The 26,985-nt window shown below is 39.4% G+C and overlaps 1 protein-coding gene across 7 annotated transcripts in view; it reads right to left on the bottom strand.

The window, feature by feature from the left end:
* The window catches only part of PIGG (phosphatidylinositol glycan anchor biosynthesis class G), a 98,624-nt gene that overhangs the window by 59,905 nt on the left and 11,734 nt on the right, over positions 1-26,985 (bottom strand). For 5 of the 7 annotated variants that reach the window (XR_008730166.1, XM_055698550.1, XM_055698551.1 and 2 more), the window contains 4 exons: positions 26,076-26,288; positions 17,339-17,556; positions 14,305-14,586; positions 4,722-5,179 (listed from right to left, as the gene is read on the bottom strand). Coding sequence is in view for 5 of the 7 variants with exons in the window: in XM_055698550.1 (XP_055554525.1) it covers positions 4,722-5,179; positions 14,305-14,586; positions 17,339-17,556; positions 26,076-26,288 (1,171 nt within the window). In the remaining 2 variants the exon portion in view is untranslated. Of the gene's footprint in view, positions 1-4,721; positions 5,180-14,304; positions 14,587-14,866; positions 14,944-17,338; positions 17,557-26,075; positions 26,289-26,985 lie in introns of those variants that run through there. The other 2 variants (XR_008730167.1, XM_055698554.1) reach the window with 2 other exon arrangements.

Genomic DNA, 26,985 nt, shown 5'->3' with positions numbered 1-26,985 from the left:
ATGACGTTTAGTCACACTTAATTCTCACCGATTCTTTTTTTTACCAAGTATGTTCTGTGAGGAGGGGGCTTTGTTAGTAGGGGCCTTTCTTTCCTTGAGGGTAGATCTTTTAGTCTGCTAATTAGGACAGTTCACACACAGTTCCAGTAATTTTCTGTTTGGTCTCACTAACCATTTGGTTCTTCTTGAGCTTATCTTGTTATTTCTTAGCTTGACATATTTATGCTGTCTATTCCTTCTCCCAAGGCCATGTCTGGCTAACTATTTGTTAGGATTAACTGACATCCTCTGTTTTTCAAATTCTTCCTTTTGTCCTTTAAATAATTGTATCAAATGCGGCGGGGGGGGGGGGGGGGGGGGGGTGGGGGGGGGGTGGGGGGGGTGGGGGGGAAGAGGGTAGTTTGTTTATTAGTTTACCTTAAGAGACAAAATAGAAGGCTGGCTAGAAAAAGCTTGAGTGCCTTTAACTCAAACTAACAAGGGTACACATGATCTAAGTAAGGTTCTTATTTCTTATTACTAAAAAATGTGCTATTAAGACACAACTATGCAAATTAAACACATACTAAAAATAGACTAACAATCAACCTTTCAGACTAGCAATGCATTTTGGGAAGAGGAATAAGTGGTTTATGCAACTCAGCTTATCACCAACTTTTAATTTATGCTATAAGGAAAACACATCATCTCAATCCTGATCAAAACACTAGGGAAACAGACATCTCTACCACCCTGTTCTCTTGTGAAAGAGAAGTAACAGACGTTAAAACTTCCAACCAAAGAAAATGCAAGCATGATTGCCAAATAGGAATTCACAGATGTTCTACAAACCACAGGATGTTCAAAGATTTAGCTGCATCGTTGACTGATCTTTCCAAACCTTGTCCAGTGAACCATTTCAGACCCAAGAACTCACCTACATCCCATCACTCCAAAAACCATGCACTTCAAATGCTGCTCTTTGGGCAATCTTTTAACTCTATAAAGCAACTGAAGTATAGGACAGCATGGTGACATTATTATATTCTACTGCTAAGCTAAAAACTGCCCCATTGATTTAAGTCAGGATGTAGCTCCACAACAGGCCAAGCCAACCTGTGCCAGGGCTGCCAGGGTTCTGCTCTTTCACCTGCTCCCTAAACACAGCAGAAGTAGTTACAGCCCCAATGACACATCCTCTCAGCCTGCCATGGCAAGGCACTCTGCACTGTTTCACAATCATTGTAAAGCCCCCAAAAGTAGAAGTTTGTGAATAGTTGCTTCTTTTTCAATCAGATTTGAAAGGCAAATGAGTTTTTGTAAGGAATGCTTGACAACAGCAGAAAGAAAAAAATGTTTATGTCTGCAGCACTTCAAAACATGTAGATTCTTCTTCCACATTTCATTTCTACAGGAATTTCAACAGCAGCAGTGCTGGCTTGCACACTCTTCCTTTCCCGCATTCCTATTCCTAAGCCAGCTCATTTGCCTGTGAAGCTGGATGATGAATCAGACTGGGAAGTGATCCATCTGAACATCAAAAGTTTCCCACGCCATCTTGGGTTATTTTTCCAGCCACATTTATTCAATGATTTAGTTCACCATACTAACAAAGCAACAGCTGTGCTGGTAAAATGCAGGGCTAGTGAGGGGAGGAGCAAAACAGCAGGTAACTTGCCTTGTAATGCAAGAGAAACTTTAACATACTATTATAGCTGAACAAGCAGTTGTAGCCTAAGACTATAGCTGTAGGACCTTTCCTCTTCTTGCTTCAAGACCCAAGGAAATACACCCAACATGAGGCTACAGTTTGATGGGGAAGCACATGGAGCACCTCATTGTAAAAAACTCTGAAGTTTTGGTTTTGATATCTAGCTGCTGTACTTCAGCCTTACTAAAGGGGGAGGCAGACAGCTTTAATAATAGAGTTGTGATGGCTTTATGAAGGGGCATAATACTTACTCAACTTGACAGATTTCTGTGATGACATGACTAGCTCAGTGGAAGAGCAGCCAATGCTGTTTATCTTGGCTTTAACAAGGTTTATAACACCATCGCCCATAACATCCTCACAGGCAAACTGAAGCAGCCCAGGCTAGGACAGTGGACAGTGAGGTGGGCTGAAAACAGCTCACATGCTGGGCTCACAGGGTTGTGACCTGGAGGCCAGCCACGAAGGATCAACCCCAGGGCTTGACACTGGGATCGACACTGGCATCTTCATCAATGACCTGGACAATGGGGCACAGTGCCCCCTCGGCAAGTCTGCACACAACACAAATCTGGGAGGAGTGGCTGATCCAGTAGGTGGGTCTGCTGCCATCCAGAGGCACCTCAACAGGCTGGAGAAATGTCCCAACAGGAACCTTACGAACTTCAACATAGGGAAGAAACAGCTCCTGCACCTTGGAACAAATAGCTACACACATCACAACAGACTGGGGCTAACCATCTTTTCAGATGTGGCTCTGAGTGTCCTGGTGGACACTGAGTTGATCATCAGCCAGCAGTGTGCTCTTGCAGCAAGGATAACCAACAGCACTTGGAGCTGTACTACAAAAAATGTCACCAGCAGGCTGAGGAAGGTTCTTCCCCTGTGCTCAGACCTTGGTCCAGTTATGGGTTATGCAGTACAGAAAAAGCTACAGACATACTGGAACTAGTGCAGTGAAGCACTATGAAAATTATGATAGGATTAGAGCATCTGTCATACAAGCAGCAGCTCAATGCACTGGCACTGTTTAGCCTCGAGAAGAAAAGGCTCAGTATGAATCTTACCAGCCTGATTATAGAGCTGAAGGATGTTAAAAAAAGATGAAGCCATATTCTTCTCAGTGGTGCCCAGCAAAAGAACAAACAGGAAGCAATGGACACAAACTGGAGACAAAGGAATTTCTGTTTAAACAAAATGAGAATATGGGGGGCGGGGGGCGAGAAAAAGAGGTTGCCTAGAATAGTTGTGAAGTCTCCATGCTCGGAAATATCAAAGACCCAGCTGGACAAAGATCTGAGCAACCTATTCCTGATCACTCCGCTCTGAGTAGAAGAACTGAACAAAATTTCCAGAGGTCCCCTCCAACCTCAACCATCCTGTGATTCTGATATCCAATTTACAGGAGAAATAATAAAACACAAAAACAGTCTCTTCCCTCCCTTCTCCCCGCTCCCTCCCCAACAAACTAAAGAAAAGACTAAGCCAGAACAAAAGTAAAGAACCTTGCTTTACCTGAGCGGGTTGCTTGGAAGCTCCTCACAGGCAACAGTGTTAAGGGTTTGGCACACAGGATTTCCCAGGTTTTGTTATGAATCAGGAAGCCATAGGAACACCTGCTCTAGCTGTAGACTATGTTCTACCTGTGCTGTCTCCCTGAGACCCCACAGCCCAAGACTACAACAGGTTTTGCTGCTGTACTGGCATAGCTAGCACCTGGAAATCAGAGGTGGGAGCATGCTTAACCAAGACAGGATCTTTAAAGTTACACCCAGGCATGCACACACAATTTTTAGAAGGCTAGTAACATTTCCAAGTGTCCATAACCATTCATGGGGGATCATACAAGCAAAAGAAATCTGTGAAACAAATGCAGTTTTTCAGCTTCAGGAATATCAAGTCCTTGTTTCGTGGCACTGTAGCACTAGTACACTCCAAAGAAAAGGGCTGACAGCCTGAAGAAGACATCTTTCTTAGGAAGTTATTGGGCTAATACATCTTTGGAAGATGTTCAGGATTAATTATAAAAAACCTCCCACTGGCATCGGATCACACTAATCCTGCTCACACACTGGCTTAGCTCATAATGAAAGAGTTCTCTATCATGTGAGATAACTCCCAATTATCATTGGGAATATGACATTCCGCCCTCAATCCCTCACCTCATCACAAGAGGAGGAATGCATGGTGAAAGCTTTGGTATAGAACAATTGCTATAATGCAATAAATTCCCTAATAACTCATGTCTTTCTCCACTCATGCCTGTCACAGCAATTAACATTTTATCTGTGAGGCTGCCAATAAGTAACAAGTCTCATATTAGTTCATTTGCTCATGTCACTTTTAATGAATGATGATATTTCATCCACACGCTGTAAGGTACTGGCAAGAAATCTATCTTACACAGCAGAGCCTTCCCACCTTCTGTCTGCAAAACCCTGTTCAGTCAGCCACAAGGTATTGCTTCTCCATCCACCAGCTGAAGTACAGAAGACAGTTCAAATATCAAGTACTTCTTATCACTGAATAATGACTGTACTTCTACACAATGCTAGAAGGTATTACAAAAAGAAGCCCCTCTCCAGTGTACTTCAAGTTGTAAAAAATTCCCTTTCCTGTTTATCATACTATCCTTGAAAAATTCCTTCACTTTTCCACCCGCAGGTTAAGTGTCTGTGATAGACACAGAAGAGTTCTACATACAGCATCTTCTCCTGCAACTTTACGAAGTTTGGAATTGAGCAGGACCTTCTGCCCTAATTTCAAGGGTTTAGTTCTGTTAACTAACTTTTAATTTCCCAAACTTTAGATAACTCATGGTGCAGGGCAAAGATTATCAACTATTGATAGTACACGAGGAATTACTTCTGCATGAAATAGCAGTGAAGAACTCCTTATGTTACTTCACTGTTTACCACTGTTTGCAGCACTCTTCTAAACAGACTATAAAAATGTATACTTATTTAATCAAATGAAACATACATTAGTTTTCAAATAAGACAGAAAATATGACAATAAATCTGATACACACCTTGTCAACCAATGTCCAAAGTCTGACCGATGAGCCCACTGGACGCCTGTCTGATTCAAGGATCGAAGTAGCCGACAGCAAATAAGGATGATCCATGGACTTGCTAAGCTTATCCACTTATCTGATCCTTTTATGAATTCAGCCGAAGAGGTGGCCTTGCTCAGCTTCGAATTACCTGCTGCTGGAATGTCTATATTCTTGCACTCAGAGGCTTCCCCGACACTATCAAAATTTTGTTTCATAGTGGTGCTATGGTGAGGTTCCCATTCTTTCAGAAGAAAATTATTTCTACAAAGTTCCTGACACAGCACCAAACAAAGCGTATTGATAAGAAAATACCAGGTTTGATGTTCCTCTTCTATAAAACTGCTTGCCCCTAAACTCAAAACATGGCCAATTGTTCCAGCCAGAATCAGCACATCTATTTCTGACCAGCTGGAACTGGACACAACCAGATTCTGCAAACAAAACAAAAAAATATAGCAGTGGTGAAAGCATACAAAGATTTCACTTGTTTAAGCATTTATACTGTGGTTACAGCCATTTCCTCTAAGAAAACAAAATAAACAGTGAGACATGTTATTTCTAGCTTGACAAATCCCAAAAATTTATAAAAGAATCATTTCAGTGTAGCCTATTTAGCTAGCATTGCAACATAATGATACTTTTTAAAATGACAATGTGTTAGTGAAAAAATTTCTCCATGAATAATCATCACAACAATACACATTAAGATTCCCTACCACTCTGTCACAGAAGATTCGACACAAGCTCTCTCCCTGTTGCACATTTGTAGAAGTAAAAATAGAAGTCCTGCAGAGATCAAACTTGAGATACAGACGATAGGTAATTTTCTAAGTTTAAATCTATGCTACTGTCAACTCAGTACAGTGACAGCCTTCACTAATCAAATTAACAAAAGTTGCTTGCAGACAGTCTGATGGCACCCCTTAACCCTGCTTAGCTTGAAATGTGTCTTTCATCATAAAATCCACTTTAAACATTACCCATCTATTATTTACTTCACACGCTGTGCCTATCTAAAACCGCAATATTCTTTGTCTAATGCCCCCACTAGCTCAATTTCCTGTTCACAGCAGCTACTCGGAATTGCCTCATCATCATTGCCTTCAATGATACTGCTAAAAAGAGAGCATAAGGGCATGCGGAAGGTGAGAGCAGCTGGTTCATTGGCATTCTCAGGTAAAGGACCTTTTCTGCTCACGGGGAATACAAAGTAACAGGGAAAGCCACTAAAAGACCACACAGAGACACAAGCCTGGTAAGTAAGCAGGAAGGGAGATCATAAAGATGACCAAAACTCTTCAGCCATTAATTGGCAGTCCATTAAGCAACCAGCTCTGAAGAGCATCAGCCTGGACTTTGTAACAGATAAGGGGGAAGTGACAGAACTTGAGTATTACAGATACCTGATGGTGCCTCTGAATCTACACAAACTCATTAAGCAGTGCTTCAGGAAAGTGTCAAAAGCGAGGGAGAGGGTGTGATGAGGGATAGGCTGGAGGCGGGAGGCAACCTGAGAGGAGCAGGGATGAAGGGGCCAGGGTCATGCACCAGCAGACGCCAGTCAGTGAACTCCTTTCACTGGGCCTTGTGCCTGGTCACAGTGGTCTACCCTGTCTATCAAATCCTCCCCTAACCACCTTTCTGTGACCTCCACTTTCTATCCCACCCATGGGGGCTCCAAGGTCTCACTTCAAGTAACTGGGCACAAGCCCACATGCCAGAAACTTGAGACCAGATCGAGTAAAAGCAAATACCAGCAACTGGAGTGGGATCACGGGTCATTGGAACCACATGCCTGCAGTGCCAGTAACCGCAGTGTGTGAAGGTCCACATGCCAGAGAGCAGAGTGAGGACCATAGGCCATCAGGACCGTGTGCCGAGGTTCCAGCAGCTGGAGGGATCAGAGTGCAAAGAGAAGTCAGGGTGCTGGTAATGGGAAAAGCAACTATGGATCACCAAGCTTGGTTGCTGATGCAGATCTACAGAGGGCCCAGAGCGTGCACCGGTATGTGTGAGAGATCACAGGATCACTGACTGGAGGGACATCAGCCTCTTCAACTTCTCCTCAAAGTCTGAGCCAGAGGTAGGGACAAGGACTGAGACTGGGCATGCACAACTGGGCTCCAGCAGCCAGGCAGGACAAATGCCCAAGCCCCAGAGGCTACTGGAGCCAGCAGGGCTTCCTAATATACCTTAATACATAGGGTTACATACTGCATTTTGGAAAAGACACTGTAAAAAATCATCCTTTACTGTTTTATTTTCTCGTTAATTTTTCCTCTTACAGAATATCACAGACTATCTCTTAAATTGATATTTTAAACATCTGACAAACAACTTAAAAGCCAAATCAAAACCACTGCATGCCTCAGAACAAGGATTTCTGAACCTATTTTCACATTAATTTCTTTGCACGCTTCAACCCTATCATCCTCCTCTCCTACACTTGACCTTACAAACAAATTTTAAAAAAACACCTTGAATATTCACAGACAAATTGCACAGAGAACATACTCACATTCAAAGATGAACAGTGTACCATGATTCCTGACCTGTCAAAATCATTTCTTAGAACAATATAGAAACTCACTAGAGCAGGTAACAAGAAAGTAGATGTAAAAAACAGAAATATCCCTGAGCATCTTAGATGCAAGTTTCACTTATGCTTAAGATTTACTGACAGCAACATACGTCTTTTTATTCAATAAGCAAGACCACATAACATGGAGAGGACAACAAACACACTAGATGCAAGAAGCTAGTTAACATTATCTGGAATTTTGCTTTGAGGAAAACAGCTTTTGCAAAAATCAAGATTCTCTAAGATGTATGAGAAAGAATACAGGAGGTACAGTTAAAGTTAACACCTATTCACATCCTCTCCCTTTCTTGTGTTGTTAAAGAAATACATCACGCCAGTCACTTCAGTAAACAAAAAACAACAAAAAAACCCACAGAAAAAAACCCCAACAACAAAAAAACACACACACAAAACCACACAAACAAAAAAAGCAACAAAAAAGTCCCCGTGAGGTCACACAACAATAATGAGGGAAAAAACAGTAAACACTTAGCACAAGAACAGTCATCATCTGAGAAACTGCCCAGGCCCAATACAAATTTACTACCATTTGAAGTTTTTTAGCGTTCTAAGGACCACTCCTTTTTGTTTAGTACTCTACTCTGAAAATCGAATACTATAAGCTGGTATTTGGAACAAAAGGACAAGGTAGCCCATGCAGAGACCAAAGACCATGAAATTCACGAAGATGAGACAAGAACAGTACATGACTAAACTACAGAAAGTTTAAACTCCAATAATTCCATCATGCTGACCTTAAAAATCTTCACTAACTAAATAATGAGTGAGCACATAAGCACCATCTGCTTGCAGAGACAAAGGAATCTGAGATCCTTAACAAATGACAATGAACGAGTCTTCAATACAATTCATTTGTCTTCTTTATAAGACATAACATAAGATCTATATAAGGATTGCTCTCTTGTATCTGGTTGCTGTCAGCCCTGATATGAAAACTGAAGAAGTGACGTATTATCAATGGGGAACATGTAGAAGCCTCAGGAAAGTGATGGCATTAGTGCAAAATGTCCAGTGTCAGATCTGTATTTCCCATCTGCTTGTCTGACTCTCGCAATTCCAGTGAAAAGAGAAAAAAATTACTGTTATATTCATATCAAAGGATTAAAGTCCAATGGCATTCACTGACAAACCACATTTCAGACCAGAGCTAGTCACTATGCAAAATGAAAAATTATCCTGCAAATTATAATCTCCTGAGCCTTGATGATCTAAGAAATACTGAAAATAGGTTCATCAGATTTTTCTAAATTTACTGGTAATCCCTCATATATGAACTGTGCCTTATTAGAAGTGCCATCATTACAGTTTTTATACAGCCTGACCTTAGGTTACTTACATTGTACTTAGTTGAGATCTAGTTTACGGGCACAGAAATGTAGGTCCTACTCTGATACACACAGCTCGCTCTTTCTAGCTGCTGAACATGTCCAGCTCTCAGGGACTCAGCAGGCACTCCAATGACTCGCACTAGTATCTTGGCAAACAAACTTAATACATAATCTTTGGGTTAGAAATGCAGAAATGCCAGGCTTCCAGTTTAAGTCTATAATCTCCCAAGCCAAAGTAGCCTTAACATCTGATGTATCAGCATTACTAATTAAGTAATACAGAAACTGACTTCTTTGCCCTATCTTTGAACACACCTTGCTAGCTTGCAGAAGTGCCAGTAGGTAAATAATGGAATATATACATCTCTGCCTATGAAACTTACATTTTCTTCACTCCTGTAGAAACAAAATTGTCTGGATCCAATTCCAGTTATGTGGCTTCTACATGGCTGAGAGTAAACCTCTTTCTCCCCAAAATTAACCATCCATACTTGATGCCTGAGGAATTTTACAATCACTTTTCAGATGATAAATGTTTTAATTCCCATGCTCACCATCGCCCAAAATTGAAATACTAATCATTCTGTTTCCTTCTGATATTTGGGCTCCCTGAACCTAGTCTTCACTCCCAATGATGATAACTTTCCTATGACAGGCTACTACAGACCACACTTCTACATTTTCACAGCAGTCTGGGATCATTTTTGAAAGCTACCTAGTAAAGGCACTATCCATCACCCTTCCCCACCCCCCCACCCCCACCCCCAGGTCAAAAAATGCAGTAAGATTTTTAGGTATAATTGCATAAAAATATGTTTCATTATTCAATTCAGTAAGAATATCACACAGAGGAGAAAAACCAGAAATATTTTTAAATTAACAGGGTATTTTAAAATAGAGAGAAAGAGGAACACTGTTTACATAATGAAAAAACCACTATAATTCTGCATAACATAAGTTATCAAAAGCTGTATTTGATAAACTTTAACTTGTGTTCTATTTTCAAAAACCTATTGGTTTTGATCTCTATCAGAAATAGGGAAAAAACACACAACTAGTAGTAGTAAATACCGCACTTAAGTCAACTACCAAGCAATTAGAATGAAGCTATGAACAACAAGTTAAATTTTTTGTAGATTTTCTGGAAATCATAAAGGGCTGCAGAACTATTTAAAGCCTAAAGTGTCGTTAAAAGAAGGGACTGGCACTGCTAGAAACATAGTAATCAGAAACTATAAATAACAGTCAGGAAGCAGATGCTAACACTGCCTGCACTGGTCTTCAGAAAATTCATGAACTTGGTAATCAGTTTCTATATTCAGCCACAGTGGGAAAAAAAAGCATTACAAATGAGAAGCACTTCAGAGAAATCTTTAGATGTGAACGGAAACAATTTGAAGAAAAAAGCTCTGAAGCCATTAACAGGAGAGCTTATCTCAACTCCTTTTAAAATACCTACATTTTATCACATATCATGAGCTTAGAAAAGCCCATTAGCTTTTTAAAACGGCAAGACCCTGATTCAGGATTCTACTTCTGCCATCAGAAGAGCAGGGCTTCAGGGCTCTTTCAGGAGTGGAGCCCATACATAGATTCGCGCTGTGGAGATGCACAGGTCACAGACACTTGGATTCTGAGATATTTTAGCGTAAGTAATACTCCTAACTCACAGATGTCCCTTCAAGATCAACACACAGTATATACAGACAACCATTTCCTCCCCCAAAGTCTAGGTATTCTATTCGAAAAGGGGATGGAAGGTGGGACATGAACATTTGTGAACTGTACTGTGTATGCCCCAGTTACCAGTAAATAACCTCTGACATCCACACTGCAAGGAACACCAGATTATCCAGGCTCCTTTCACATTCTCCAGGCTCTATCTTTGTACAAGCAGCCGCCTGCAAAAACACCATATTGTTCTGCAACAGCCCTGAGACTAGGAAAAATGTAAATCAAATCCAGACCACTGCTTTTATACATGTCTGGAATGGAGGTACCTACTAACTAAACCTACAAAATATTTCAGACTTGCTTTGGAACTTGAACAGAGACAGCAGTGCCTCTCTGACTGATGAGACATACATCCAGTCACCTATGGAACAGGATTGAAGATAGGACAATGAAAATGGATTTCTACAGGTCTGGATACAAAGTCATGTCTGCCTCAACCAGAATTACTATTGCCTTCATAAGACATGCTTCAGCCTCCCACATTTTCAGATATGCCTCAGGTAGGAATATGATCACAGACAGACCCAGGATGAAGAATCCACTATTTTTTATTTCTACCTGTGCCAGCCTTGGAAAACCAAACACACACACAAACCTCCTGGAAGACATTGCTGAAAACCTACTCATTCATGCATTATCAACTTGAAACAGAGGATCTGATCATCTGCTGATATGTCCTGAGGTCCCAGCCAGGTAAAACTCCAGAAAACACATATGCACCACCTTTCTAGTTTGAACAGGAAATGCTTGAATTGGTAACTGCTCCATTACATCCAAATGGAGATATTTTCAAAGGCAACGTGAAAATACACATCTCCATGTTCAAAAGACACTAAGTGATCCCTGTCCTAAAATGACAGAAGTGGCAATGTCAGTGACAACAAATTTCACTTGTGAATTAAAGGGTTTTTTTCTATTTCTTGTCCAGATGGTGTCATAATTGGTATCAAAAAGGAAAATGAGACAAGCTGCTGCTGAAACATTCTTCTTCAAGCAACAGGGGATTAGATCAAAAGTCCCAACATTAACCAGGGAGAAAGGTCCACCTGCAGAGGTATCTCACAAGCAGAATGTGGGGTGCTGGAGGCAAACATACAAAACAATATCCTAGATGTAATTTCTAATCAGTTTGTCTAGTTTTGCTCAGTTTGTCCTCAAAGGCAGACATATGGAGAAAGCAGGGGAGGGAAGGAAAACAACTGAAATAGAAAGGATAGATAAAGATTTCTCACCCACATTTCTGTCCATACACCCTAGGCATAGCTGACTAGGTGGAATCATCAGAAATGGCCAACAGATTATCAGTATGGAAATGGAACTTCGTCCTCTGAAGTTCCTCAGAAAAATTCATTCTAAAAGTGGAACATCATGGATTATATCGGTGCTTCCTTTTGTGTGTTCCTTGAGAAATTATTTGCCTCCATGAGGGAGCTGGCAATTAATTCCTTTCATAAGAAAAGCCCTTCTACCCAAGTCAAGTTTTGAACACCAGGAGACATTTTGCAATTGCTGCTGTGATCATTGACAGAGCAGCTGTATTAGCAATATACAAGCCACCTGCAGGAAGCTGTTTACAACAGCAGCTGTGTCTCACTAACAAGGATGAAAACATGCCAAGAACAGATGGGAATGAAACACTAAGACTCAGGTCAAACTAAAAAGGCAGAGCTTGTACCTGTCAACCAGTGCCTGGTAATCGACTATTCTAAATTTAGTAATAGCCAAGGAATAGCAGCATCTTCCTAGATTCTTTGACCTAGTAGGAAAGCATTTTTCCCGGATCATAGAATGTTACTTTAAAGTTACTCCTACAGTAGTGGGTGTCACAAGGAATTAACTTGTCTCTAGACATGTAAGAAAGATGGGTCAGCCTGGAGGAGAAAGCCATAATCCGTTGTCATTGCTCTCAGCTCTGCTGAAGTGGAATGCCTGTAAATTTTACACAGGTCTAGACAGTCATTTTTATGTTCTTACTGTTTGCTAAAATTAGAAAAACTGGTAACAAGATGAAAAATGAGCTTGTATTCCACAGTTGTGTTTGTTTATCATTGCACAGCAAGTACATGTGAAGTTTCTACAGAATACACTGGATCATTAATTATTATTTCAAGACCATATTCTTTTACTTTTTCTAAGAATAATTTCTACCTCGTTTACAATAACATAGAGAGCTAATAAAGGTCCTAAGTGAAAGGAGTCCATTTAAAGACCAACACCCCCCAAAGTATAGACATCTTATTCAGCGGATTTCTCCATTCGCATTGATTAATTTAACCTTCTTTTATTTGCCTTTAAAAAAAACCCACACAAGCATCGGTAGCTTTTGCAGCAAAACATTAACGCTACAAATTTTCAGTACCAAAAGCAACCTGTGATTTACGCTTACAAAGACTGTTCTGTTAGCAGCTATACCCAATATGAAACTCCTTTCTCTGATTTCATTAAGCAGATGTTGTTAGCTGACTTGTTACTCTACTTTAGTCTATCTAAATGATCAATTGACACACCTAAATACTACAAGGCTGATAAATACAAACATAAGAATGAAACACCATGTTCTATCAATAATTCCTTTTTTAATCACTTTCAATACACTAAAATGAATTGCATGGAAGAAAACTGAAAAGGGAAAAAAACCGCAAACTGTCTTCAGAAAAGAAAGGCATTACTTTTAGTCAAAGGCTTCTCTCAGAGAAGCTGCATTTCCAAGAAACACAAATTCAGAAATTACAGAAACATTATAAACTGATATACTTTGAACAATAAAAATTAGCAGTCTTACTTACGTGAATTTAAATTTAAAACTAAGTTACAGCAAATCACTGCACAGTGAAATATTAATCTCCACCACTCAGGAGTAGTGAATTTTCTGAATTATATGAGATATAGCAGTTATTAAACACTTCTCTAAGTCAGAAAACTTGCTTTTTAGCTTGAAGGAATATGTCATCCTATAATTAAAGCAATACACTTGCCCCACATTGTCACACAATAAAAAATGGTACTAAAACCACAAACATACTTCAAAGAAACCCAGATTGACAAAGGATTGTACTGCACCGAGAGTGCTTTGTTCAATGGTGCAACACGAGCACTGAAGCCACTGGATTTCAGAGAGAAAGATACAACTAACGAGCCTCAGAAAAAATGGCCAGAAGCTGATTTTAAGGTGTGACTGACAGCTCTTGGCATACTAAGTTTCACAGCAGAAGAAGAGTAAGACATTGCAAATACTATTTCCTTGGAATTCCCTGAATTCTATTCAATGCAAAAATAGAACTCATCAAGGACTTTATAGCAAGTAACTACTTGCACAAATGAGAACATTTCTGAGCATTCCAAGGACTTTAACAAACTCAATTTCTTAAACTCAAACTTAAAAAAAGTAGAATAGACAGATCAATTTTGCTCCCTCTGCTACAGTTTCAAAACTATATTCAAAAAAGCATTAAGAATACCAGTATAAGAAAGGGTACTGGCATACCTTAAATACCTTAAAGCATTAATATCTGTGGTATTTGAGAAAGGACTGACTGTCACTGGTACATGCTGCAAAATATCATACCTCTTGCTTTAATTGCAATTGTGAAACTCCACTGTGTAACAGCATAAAGTTTGTACACAGTGTAATCTGATCTCATAAAAAGGATTGCAAAATAATTTACACCAGAACCTTTCTTAAAAGTAATGTGAAAATAATCACTTCTATGATCTTCATTACAGCAATAGGTATACCACAGTAAATACACATTTCAATTCCAATTTTAAATTATTAAAATTACATTGTAAATAACAATTTAAGTCTACACATAGAAGAATTTTATGAAACTTTATCTGAAAGTATGCCATAAAGAGCAAAACATTTCGAACCATAATTAATGCATGCTCTCACCTTCAGTGGAAGTCTGAAATTCTCAAAGATCTTTGCAATGGCAGATAAAATACCACACATGAGTGCAGAAATCAGCATCATCACTCCAACTGCTGTTAACCAGGACATGCTGCAGAAATAGCATAAACTTTCTGCTGATGTGCATACAATGACATGAACCGCACACAGCATCAGACACATCAAGTAAAACAGCAGAGAGAACAGTGGAGGGGAGAGGGGCACTTCAAATTCTGCCTGGCTGCTCAGAGCTTTTGGAATGCTGAGCAAAAGCAGCAGCAGAACCTGGAAAAAACCAGAAAATTAATACTTAAAGAAATGGAGTTAGCCAAAGCATACAGTGAGAACTCACAGAAAAAAAAAAAATCATAGCATTGTCATCCATGTCACTCTGCTAGTATACATACTTTATTACAAAAATAACCTGTGAAGAACTACGTTGGATTTTTGTCCCCCATAAGATATTACCATATGAATAGGAGAATCAAAGATGGTGGTTTAATTTATTAAGGGCTTGGACACACAAGTTACCAGAGTTTAATAAATTTATCATGTGCCTCCTCACCTGTGGTAACTGATGACATGCATGATCTTCACTCCCTGCAAAAGTAGTATCTTTGTCTCCCAGTATCAAAATAGTTCCTGAGCAAACAAATTTGACCCATCATTTGTCACCTGTGGATGCCTAGAGTTACATACACATTCTGTCCTGGGCAATTTATCTCACAACAAACATACACAGAGAACCTGCTGAGTTAAATAGCTTCCCAGATCAGGGGAAGTTCTCACGCTATCACAAAACTGTATGCTGCATTTCAAGCTTATGAGTTATCCCAGTGGGTTTTTTTGTACCTCTCCTTATCTTAACTTGATTTATTGGTTATACTTTCACTTTGATCTAACCTGCACACAGATCAGGCAGAATTCCAAGTTTCTTCTCTGGTAACTGTAGCAGTGGAGATGAATAATACCATTAATAATTTCTGCTACCCATGTATAAACGTTTACAAGTAAAGGGAAAATTCAGCCACATGCTAAAATGCTTTGCAAGTGGCACAAATGGAGCTAGGACTACACTGAGCTCAATCAGCTTGTACTAGGCAAAGATAAAAACGAATCAGGATAAAAACAACTACATCAGATGACTGCCAACCTGTAATCTTTCACTGTCACTTGTAAAGACTTCTCCCCCTGCCCCCCCCCCCCCCCCCCCGCCCAAATACAGTGAGGTATAGTACAGTAGACCAAAACAAATTCAATGCATTGCAACAGTCTTCCTTTTTCATACTCAACTTCACACAGTTCACTTGGTTATGAAAATATGAGGTTACACAGTAACAAACTGGCTTAGATCTTATCTTTTAACACAGCACTTACAATTAAAACACAGACAGCACTCATGCTAGGAAAATTATTTCATTGTCGTTAACTAACAATCTAAATTTAGCTCTTTTGAGTAAATGCACTGTTATCAATTCATGTCCCAGATGTATTCTCCTCATCTGAAATACAGGATAAATGGCATTTATAGCACAGTGTAGTTTGAAGTCAGCTGTGAGATTCCCTATTCTTCTTTACTCTGTGAGCACGAAAAACACAAATCAAGACAAAAAGATTTTTGGAAAGCAAGGCAGTTTGAGTACTGCACTGAAGGAAAAAAAATAAATTCCCAGTAGTTTTGCACCAAGTCTTACGGTGCAGCTGAGCAAGCTCTTCTCAACCTAAATTTTCATGGCTAATAGGTGCATGTTTTCTTTTGATGAAGGCACATTGAGTAAAATACCTAAGATTTGTTTTGTAAAAAGTGTAAACACCTGCATTCCAGGGGAAAAAAGCAAAAGAAATCAGGTTTCAGGTCCAAAGCAACTGTCAAGAGCTTGAATGCGTAGGTTCCCAAAACAAAAGAACAAAAAAAAAAAAACCAAAAAACCCAGAAGGACTTCAACTTTGTGCTGAGCTTTGTCCACCTCCAGATTTGCCATCTGTAGAGCAGGAACAGAATCTACCATCTCATCTACCATGGGTACTGTTGAACTAACTCCTGTGAAGTGGTTAGCAGAGTGATAAACCCCACTGAGCCATCCACCAGAAAGCCATTTCAGATGTAGTTTACACAGAGAACAGTGCACACAACATGAGGCATACAGCCCTGCCAGGACAAAGGAGACTCAAATACTGAACAGATGATCATGTACTCTTAGTCATTCCAGGCACTGAACAGGACCAGTGCTACAGTAATTACACAGTCCTGTACAGCACCACACACATGCAAGACTAAATTAAGCTTCTAGTATGTATTTCCATCCTAGGGAACAATGCCTATCCTTGAAAAAGTTGACACTTGTGTCATCTAAAAGGTCAGTGCAAGCTTCTGTAAATAAAAGTTCAGTATACAGGCATAGTATCCATTGAGCATCTCAAAGCATTACCACAAAGGATTCTTCCAGCATTTTGAGAATTGCCCAAAATACCAGTTGCAGAGAGCCACTTAAAATTCCAGACATGGGATATCTTATCCTTATTCCTACAGGAGATATGAAGTGGCAGCCCTGCACCTTACAGCAGATATTTATTTCAGGGCTCTACAACTATCAGTACAAAGAACAATTCTTGGAATTGTGAAAATTGCCCACACAAGGTATTGCCTGTTCTGAGCAGCGAGGTTCACTGTTAGACAAAAAGGAACAGGTAGGAACTCACTTACCAGATTTCTGAGGTTTCTTAAATGCATTAAGGCTACTCAAAAAGTAGAAGGCTAATTAATATGGGACTAATTCAAGCTGCAGCACATCTGCAAATTTATTGTAACTAGTTACACAAAAATGTAAGTAGTGTATATCAAAAGCTCTTTTGAACCATAAGGCCAAGCTATACTTTAAAAAGGATACTAACCTCACCCAAGCAGAAAGTCAGCCAACTCTGAAAGTTCATACTCAGTAATTCTGAAGACCAGTAAGAGTTTACACTAAGTAGTCAAAACCCAGAAACTTTCATGTTTGTGCACTTAGCTTTGTCACAGAAAGACATACTTTCATACCTCCATAATGATCACGGTCCCCACCATCATCGAATACATGTCATATTGTGCCACTTGTTTGCTTAGTGAAGAACTCAGAGTCTTCAGAGCCTCCAAGTATTGCTTCAGGACCTTTTTGCCAAGATTTAAGAGTATTTCTGAATTATTTCCCTCTAAATACAACTTGATCCAATTACCGTGGGACTTTTCTGCTATCTTAAAATGTTCATATCCAGGATCTAAGGAGGGGAAGAAAAAAAAAAAAAAACCAACAAAACACAAAACACCAGAGATAAGAGGATCCATGAACAAGAAGGATTAATTACAGATGTGATCATGTCTTTATATCTTCCTGTACAGTATTAGCAAAAAAATGCTATGGGGGTTGACACTTTTCATACCTAGAAAGTTACATTACCTTCCTGCAGCAAGACCACAATGAGCCAGTTACTCAGAATAAAAACAACTAATCCCTAACCAGATAAAATGTTAAGACCTCTAATGGTAACAAATGTAATAAAGCATCCATTTACTCTTACAAAAGGTTTCCAGGAAAAAACTATCTAAATGCTTTAAATCCTGAAAAAAGTCCTGTTTTACACTGGAGCCACTCATTGTCCAGGCCATACTGTACAAGCTGAGGGGGAAATGATCAAATAGCTGATCCCTGGAGGAAACACCAAAGGGGACACACACACCATATCAGGGACCTCCATTTCGCTGCAGAGCTAGCAAGAGTCAGTTGGCAATGTGAAGTCCAACACACAGAATGCAAGATTTTGAAGGAGCACTAGAAAAGTCAACAGCTGAAGCACACAGTCTGGCTTCAGACACGTGGACTATGAAGCTGGTGCAAAGCAATCCTCAGTGGTGAAACTTGGTAACTGTGCTATAATAAGGAAGGCCCACAGCCTAGCCAGATTAAAAACCGAGAAAATCTGATGCTGCGACCAACGTATGGAAGCAAGCCTCTTTGTGACAGAAGTTGATTTCATGATGGCCCATCTACATCTAAAAAACATTCTGACCTGAAGAAAAATAAAAAATAAACCAAAACTGAACAATAAATCAAGAAAAACCCAGAAAAAAACCCAACCTCCAGGACACATATTTGTTTTCTGTATGTAGGTAATATTTTCTTGTATAAATGTAGTTCCGATTAAGTCTTCTGATAAATCTATGTGCAAACAGGACTGCAGGTGAACACTGACAACATATATGAAGACTGTGGTCTGCTTTCAGAATTAGGGATGAGAGCAAGACTAGCATTACACTATGTCCCTGAAGGAAGTAATTTTAAATCAATAACTGAACTGTGCAGGTTCGGGTTTTAATATGAGCATCCTTTTTAATATAGGTACAGAGATACTACAGTTTCTTTCCTTTCTCTCTTATACTCTAGAAATACATCTGTATTATTCTGTTCTCTCTAAATTTATTTTAAAAGCTTGAGGACAACAGGAGACAGACTAAAAAAGCAAACAACCAAATCCTACATTAGAGAAGTCCTTTAAGTACAGTGGCAGTAGCTTTTCTCCTACATGTATTTCCCCTAACTAGTTATTCCACAGAATCCTTACTCTACACCACCTGTTCTGGTTCATACATGCCAAAGGGTAGGTGTGGAGAGACAACAGTTCAAATCAATTCAAAGAACATACGGAAGTAGTCTACTATTTTATTCTCCTGTCAAATACCATTGATTTTCATCATCAACTTTCCCATTACAAAACATTTACACAAAAAGCTGCAGCACAAAAGCTGAGTCTTGATAGCCTTTTTTCTTCCCAAAGATATATTCAGCAGTGTCAATAAACACATTCTGAAGGTGAAAACAGAAGAGCATAATTTTGTTCACACATGGAAAAAAATGTGAACACTCACTACAAGCACAAAGGTAAAAAAAATATAAAGAATTTCTGCCAAAATTATTATCGTGGGTCCTACGTGCACCTGCATTCTATTCATTTCATATAAGTTTGGTTTCAAGAGAGTTTATTTACAATAGAACAATTAGGTCAGTTTCTGTGTTTTACTGTAAAAGTGGAAAATGGTGGTGTTCCTGAAAGCACTTAAGACATGTCTTCACCCTTTATAGGTGCATCACCCCATACTCCAACATGCCATATATTTAAAATACTAGTCACCAAGCATAGTACGCAATCACAGCATAAATTCAGTCAAAAACACAAGAAAACCAAGAGCATAAATTTCAGAAATCTGTATTGTTATGTTATGTGTGAACATTCACATATATCTGTATTTTTTGGAAAAAATAAATGCTTAGTTTCACTTCACATTAATAATCCTTACTATTTCCCTATGATTTCTCTTGAAAGGGCACAACTTAAGGGCAAAACAGCCAATTTGGAAATTTTTATATAAGGAGCCTATCGTTATCTTCCCATGTTGCAATCCTTAGTTAAGAGTAGAGGAAAACATTTGCTGTACACTTTCAGACAACAAGGAATAAAGCAATAACTGAAGTAAATTCAGTGTCACAAAGACTTAAGTCACAGCTGATTTTTACTCCTAGTAGATCAACAGTATATCAGACCTGGAAAAAACGTACCATGTTCTTTGTTAAGCCTTTTTTAGCAAAAGTACATTATTAAATCCAGAAACATTTTTAATTTTATTTCAGGTGAATGAAGAGGAATAAATTATTTCTATTCAAGATTCTTGTACACTTATGAAAGAGTTGTGCTTACCATTTGTAAGCCCCTTATCACTACAAGACACTTTGTGATCTACTATAGGCTGAATTCAGAGTGAGAATCTTAGAAAGTAACATTTCACTCAGAATGTCCAGTCTGGTCTCCCAAGGCTTCTAACAGACTCCAAAGTATGTTGATCCTGCTGTGCAGGAGGCTTGCAGGTATCTGCTAGAAAGTACAATTCAGTCAGCAGAAGACACTTGTATACCAGTGGGCATGGAGACTTCCCATTTCCCTACTGTAGTTCTTTGAACAGTGAATTCCCTAAAAAATTCTTCTTCCAGTATATTTGAAATAAAAGTTAAATATTCATACTTTTGAGGAAATCCAGAAAGGATTGTCTAAAATGAGCTTTAATCAAACTGAGATTTGACATGACACTATTTCATTAAACAGAACATTGAAATGAGTTCAAGATATATTTTGAAAGCTAAATAAATTCTCTCCACATCTTCCACTCCTGTTCTGCTCCCTTTTCATGCTTTTTGCCCAGTCTCCCTCTTCACTCTTTTTAGCATTTTTACTTCATCGTCATCTACCTCCTTCCATGCTACTGCCCACCAAATCCATCCTGTCAATGTTACGAAAAATGTTTGTTTTAGTCAAACCCAGGTTTATATCTCTGATACATATTAAGTGAATGAGTTAAAGATCCTGAAGAAAGAAATAAAGGACTGCAGTTATTTCCTTTGAGAACCCAAAGATACAAGTTCAATGGCACATTTGTATGCAATAAGCATAAAACGAGAAGGGTCATAGACTCTGGGTTGTTGGAGAAGCATTTTGGTAACTGGAGAGTAACATTTTCAAGTCACTCCTGCATGGGATACTTATAAGTTAAACTTGAAGCAAAATCCAAAGCAAGCTTACAGAGTTACAGGTTTCCCAAAGCACTAGCAATGGTTTACTTGAGTAGTATTACATGAGCAATTTCTGCTTCAGCCTCCCTCTAATGTTATCACAAGCAAATGGCTATGCCTCCCAAGCATCTGCTCAATAACAATTTCACTTAGTTCCAGTCACAGGCAGCAATCATTTTAAAAAGAAATTGTAACTGTGAGAAAAGAACAGATAATGTAGAAGTGACTTCTCCAGTTTCAATGTATAAAACTCCTGGTAACAATCAAATTACTTCAATCAACAGATGCATCTAATACAAGTTCAGGATTAGTCCCAAACTGAAAAGTGGACACTCATTTTAGTAACAATATCCAGCTTGCTCTCAAGTGTGACTCCTCATTCCACTGTGAAGTGTCTTTCAAAGAAACACTACTAGTCCATCATTCAGATGCATGTTCAGAAGTTCAGAACATAAGGGAAGCATTGCTAGATAACTACAGCTGCCTACCTTACACTAAGGTATGAACTTGCTGAGAAACCCAAAGTGTGTTCCTAGATGCTTTGCCTAGGTACTTTTCAGCTTCATTTTTGCCAGCTCTTTCTATTCTCCTTTTCCAGACTTTTTTCAGTTGCATGTTTGTCTCTATCAAAAAACCCAAAAACCTTATGTCTCATGTTAGCATTTATTAGTATGTTTCAAAAAGTCATTCTCAAAATAATCAAGCCTTTTATTCCAAGATTCTCATTTAAAATTGAATTTACCTCAAGACAGGTTTAACTATGAAGATTCCTTTGAACCTCAATAAATCAAAACCTGAGTCCCATGAAATGCTCTACCACCTCTTGGTTTGAAAATGCATGTTTGTATGAACGAACATTGTGGGGAGGGGAAGTGGCAAGAGAAAAAAACATTACCAAGCTGCCTCCAATCTGCTCTTTATTAACAGATATACTTAAGCCACACTTGAAGGGGAAGGTATTTTTGTGTACTGTTCTGGTTTGTTCTTAACTTTGGAGTTGCTGAATCTAGGGAACTCCATAGCTGCTTCACATTAACAGCATGTAAAGGTCATTCTGCCTTCCCATCTGACTGTGATTCATCTCAATTGACTTCACCTTTTCGTATTAAAAAGGAAACAAACATTGCACCAAAAATGAATGTATGCATTATGCCATAACTTAAAATGCATGAATCTTTTCTTATTGTGACTTAACCACTATATTCAAGCTACTAATGCCTGGTGCCCTACCTCTGTGCTGCAAATACTCTCCACAGGAATTCCACGTTTTCCCCTTCAGAAGAACCTACTGGTTTTGAGTGGAAGAGTTGAAAATAATAATTGAAAAATAAGCATCAAGACTTAGGCTATCCCTGCAAGTACCCTTCACTTTAAATTGAAGACCAGTCATAGGGGGTTGTCTTAGCATTCAACTGAAATGTTATCATCCACCAGTTGTTACTAGCTGAGAATCTGCATTGAAAAGCTTGAATCTGCAGCAGCAAATGTGAGTGAGATTTGGGGTTATCTAATTGGGTTATCTTCTGGGGGCTTCTTTCCCTCAAAAAACCTGGCAGCACACATTTTCTGTGGAATTCAGAAATGGTACGGCCCAAAGACTTGCCAGCACAACTCTGATGAATGCCCAGATGGTCCACAAATAAAAAACAAAGGCTCAGAGCAGGGTGAGATACACAGATTGCTCAGAACTGTGTCCAGTCAGGTCTTGAATGTGTCCAGGTATGGAGACTCCACAGCCTCTCTGGGCAACTCATTGCAGTGCTTGACAACACTTACATAAAAAAAGTTTTACTTCATTTAAAAAAAAAAACTGTATATCATTTTCTGCCCACTGCCTCCTGTCTATTCACTAGGCACCACCAAGGAGACCTTGGTTCAATTTTCTTTATTCTGTCCCATCACGTATTACCTACACTGTTAAGATCCCTGCTGCATCTTTGCTATCCAGGCTGAACAGTCCTAGAACTCTCAGTCAAGAATCCTGTATAACAGACATTCCAATCTCTTCCTCACCTTAATGGTCATTCACTGCACTCACTACATTATACCCATGCCTTTCTTTTACTGGGGAGCCCAGAATTGGACCCAGGATCCCAGATGTGGTCTCACCACAGATGAGGTAAGAGGAAGGATTGACCTGCTGATAACTGTCCTAACGCAGCCTTGGATGCTGTGAGCCTTCCTTCCACAAGGATGCACTACTGGCTGATGTTCAACTTGATATCCCCAAGAAGGCCTTGTCCTTCTCCACCAAGTGCTTTCCAGCCAGTCAGCACCCGATCTGCACTGGTGCATGGGATTATTTCTTCCCAGGTGTAGTATTCAGCATTTCCATTTGCTGAATCTAAAAAGGTTCCTGTCATCCCATTCCTCCAGCCTGTTGAGGTGCCTCTGGATGGCAGCAGACCCACCTACTGGATCAGCCACTCCTCCCAGATTTGTGTTGTGTGCAGACTTGCCGAGGGGGCACTGTGCCCCATTGTCCAGGTCATTGATGAAGATGTTAAAACAGTATTAGTCTGTGTCAAGCCCTGGGGTTGATCACTGTTGACTGGCCTCCAGGAAGACTTTATCCTGCTGACCACAACCATATGAGCCCAGCAGACGAGCCACTTTTCAGTCCACCTCACTGTTCAGTTATTTAGCCTGAACTGTAACAGAATGGCTGAAGCATCGTATCAGTGCCATGGATGGTGCACATGGGGCTTCCTCAAATTGTCTGAAGACCTACTAATTCTTCCAATCAGATTGTCTGTAGCAGACACCCATAACAATATTGCCCATGCTGGTCTGTCCACTAAACCCTGAAGTTCTCAACTGTTTCATCATCCAGGCAGAGCTCCAGGCGCTGCCACTGTTCTCTCACGTAAAGGAGAACTCTCCCTCCTTACCTTCCAAACTTGCAATCATGGAATCACAGAATAGTTCAGGAAGGGAAGGTGCCTTTAACAATCATCTAGTCCACCCCTGCTGCCATGGGCAGGGACAGCTTTCACTAGATCACCACTTGTTACTGGTTTCCACTTGGACATTGAGCCACTGACTATAACTCTTTGGACGCTACCATCCAGCCAATTTCTTATTTATCTGAGTTCATTTGTCAAACCTGTATCTCTATAATACAACAGCAAGAATGCTGGGGGAGGACATATCAAAGGCCTTACAGAAGTCTAGGGAAATGACATCTGCTGCTCTTCTCTTGTCCACTGATGCAGTTAATCCATCATAGAAGGCAATTAGTCAGGCACAATTTGCCCTTGGTGAAGCAATGTTAGCTATCTCCAGTCACCTCCCTGTCTTCTATGTGTTTTGACATGTCTTCCAGAAGGATCTGTTCCATGATCTTGCCAGACACAGAGGGGAGGCTGTAGTGAGAGGTCAGTAGCTCCCAGGGTCCTCCTTTTTACCCTTTCATAAAACAGGCATCCCTTCTTGAAGATGAATCTGACTACTGAATGTAGTGACTTCTTTGCAAGATAATCCCTTTCCTATAGTGCAATAGGTGGGATGGCATTCATTTTCACTTAGAAGCCACCCAAAATAAAGGGCCATTCATGCATGCTTTTAAACTATGCAACATTATAGTCACTGAGCGACATTTTCTTTAGTATTCCTAGGGCCTGAAGTATCCACATCAATCAAACAACACTAAACAAACAGCACTTCTCTTTTCCCTGCCAATCTTAATTGTCCTAACCAAAATGTTAAGCTACATCCTTGCACTTCTACGATACTCTATGGAAAACAAGACCCTCTAAGAAGTTCACAGCAACAGAGACACTTTAAGACTCTGCAGAATAAGCTACCATGACTTGTATCTAGTTACATGTTACTGAGACTTTCCATTACTGAAAGGAGAGAAGCTCATCACAGACATTTTGCCCCCCAACCCCTTTCCAGTACAGTAGTGACTCTAATAGCAGTTTGCAGTCACGAGCAAGTAGCATAAAAATTTTTCACATTTCATTTCTCAGATGAAAGCTACAAGTTGAAATTAAGCTGGTTTTGGACAAAAATAAAATGAAAGCGAAGGTGTAAACCAGAAGCTGGTAGAAACTTCAGTCTGTTTTGCCAGTATTTGCAGAAATACTGTCAGACGGAGCTCTGTGCTGGAATTTTCAGTAACACAGCCATATCCTGTAACCACCAACAGGGCAAGTTTCCTCACTTGATACAAATGGGCTGAGGAAATCTGTGCAGAAAAAAAATCAGGATAGGTGGAGCATGGATACTGCTATTGATACATTGCTACCATAAGCGGCACTTCTTTTGGCAGGCCTCCTAGACAGGATTTTATTATGATTACAAGCCATGATGTTGAAAGATAATTAATTCTTGAACTACAATGATCATCTTGCTAAACTTTATGTTAGCTCCTTTAATTATTCATAGCTGTAACACAGCTCTGCATTCTCATCCAGTTATTGTAACGATTCAACAGATTACAAATCAAGTGACAAGGACTTCAAGCTTCACAGTTTAAGACAGCACCTTTTAAAGTCCATGGTAAAATGCTCTCCTTCATTCTCTATTTTTTTCACATAATTGTCATATTAACTTCCTTACCTATATTGCAGTTTTATCATGGTTCCTAATGAAATACTACATTTTGCTAGGTTTGGTTCATGTTTTCCACCTGTTTTTTATTCCTTCCTCCAAATACACAGACATATCTATGCACAAGTGTATTTTTAATAAGCAGCTTTGCAGTTCTCCAGGTTCCCTCTCCAAGCAGATTCATACATAAGAATAAAATAAAAAGATAACTCACCCTTAATTATTTCCCAGTTTTACTTCAAGCATCTTTTTATTTATCCTAAAAAATTCACTCCATTATGCTATTCCTGTAAATACCTCAGATTCAGTGCCCTATGTAGAATAACTCACAAATGGCAGATATGAAACCACTGAGACTAGCAATTCTACCTTAATCTTCCTCTTTCATCACTATTTCTCCTCTTTTGACCACTAGGTGCAGTAGTGGTCATTAAAAAGAATTTAGAGGCAGCACCGGAGCATGTTACAGTAAAGACTGAATGCAGTATCATTTCTCTGAACACTGCTTTTAACTGAATAGCTAATCTGCATGCCATGCTATACTGTTGAACCTAAATGCCCAAACAGTGTTATAAACAATCTCCTTTTGTATACATAACTTTTTTTTTTTTGTAGCTGATTTACCTTTTTCATATGCAGGTGTATTCTCTTGCAGCAGTCTGCTAAGCTGGAACCCATTCAAGTGCACAAAACGCAGTTGTTCTCTCATTGTCTTGCCTCCCACAACTGGCAATATAAGGTTCCCAACACTGTTTCTTGAAATTGGTAGACCAAGACCTACTGCCAATGTGCTAGCTAAATCAGTTTGTTGCACAAGTCCAGGCGGGGTTAGAGGACCTAGAAGCCAAAAAAAAAAAAAAAAAAAAAAAAAAAAAAAAAAGGAAAAGAAAAAAAAAGAGGGGAAAAAAGTATTCCAATAACAGGCCCATTCTATTTCTCCAAAGACAGCAGGCATGTTGTTAGGTTCAAAATTTTTTTGGTGTTAGATCATCTATTTCAAGTGATTTACAGCCCTGAGCAATCTTTTTCAGCTGCTGTCCTCTGCTGTTGTAAAACCAAAATTTATTCCATTCTCAGAATGTTATACAAGTAAGAAAAGAGATGGTCCAGATCACCTTAATATCAAGTTGCAGCCTATTTCCTAAGAGGGTTTGATAACTTTTACATTAGAAAGAACAGTAAGCACTACAGTAGCCTAATTTAATGCATAAACTAAGACAGAGAACCTAAAATAATGCTGACAGCATTCTAGATGCTTTTTGATATAATGACAACAGCTCAAGATTTAATTAATATCAGGTTGCTAGGGAAACAGAATTAGAGGTCAGGTAAAGAATCCTGAGGCTAAAATTCATGGCTCCATGCAGGAAAACCCAGTGATTTTTAAAGGGTTCTGTGCAGGATCCCATAACCTTACTGCAGTCATCAGGATTAGCCTTCAGTCCCACAGAATGAGGGAATGGAATCCCACATGTGTGGATTATTTCACTAACATAAGTAACCTTTTGTTTAAGATTGTCTTGCCAATTGTCTC

The sequence above is a fragment of the Falco cherrug genome, chromosome Z (assembly GCF_023634085.1).
Source record: "Falco cherrug isolate bFalChe1 chromosome Z, bFalChe1.pri, whole genome shotgun sequence".
Classification (NCBI taxonomy): Eukaryota; Metazoa; Chordata; class Aves; order Falconiformes; family Falconidae; genus Falco; species Falco cherrug.
This window is presented reverse-complemented; position numbering and strand designations above follow the sequence as displayed.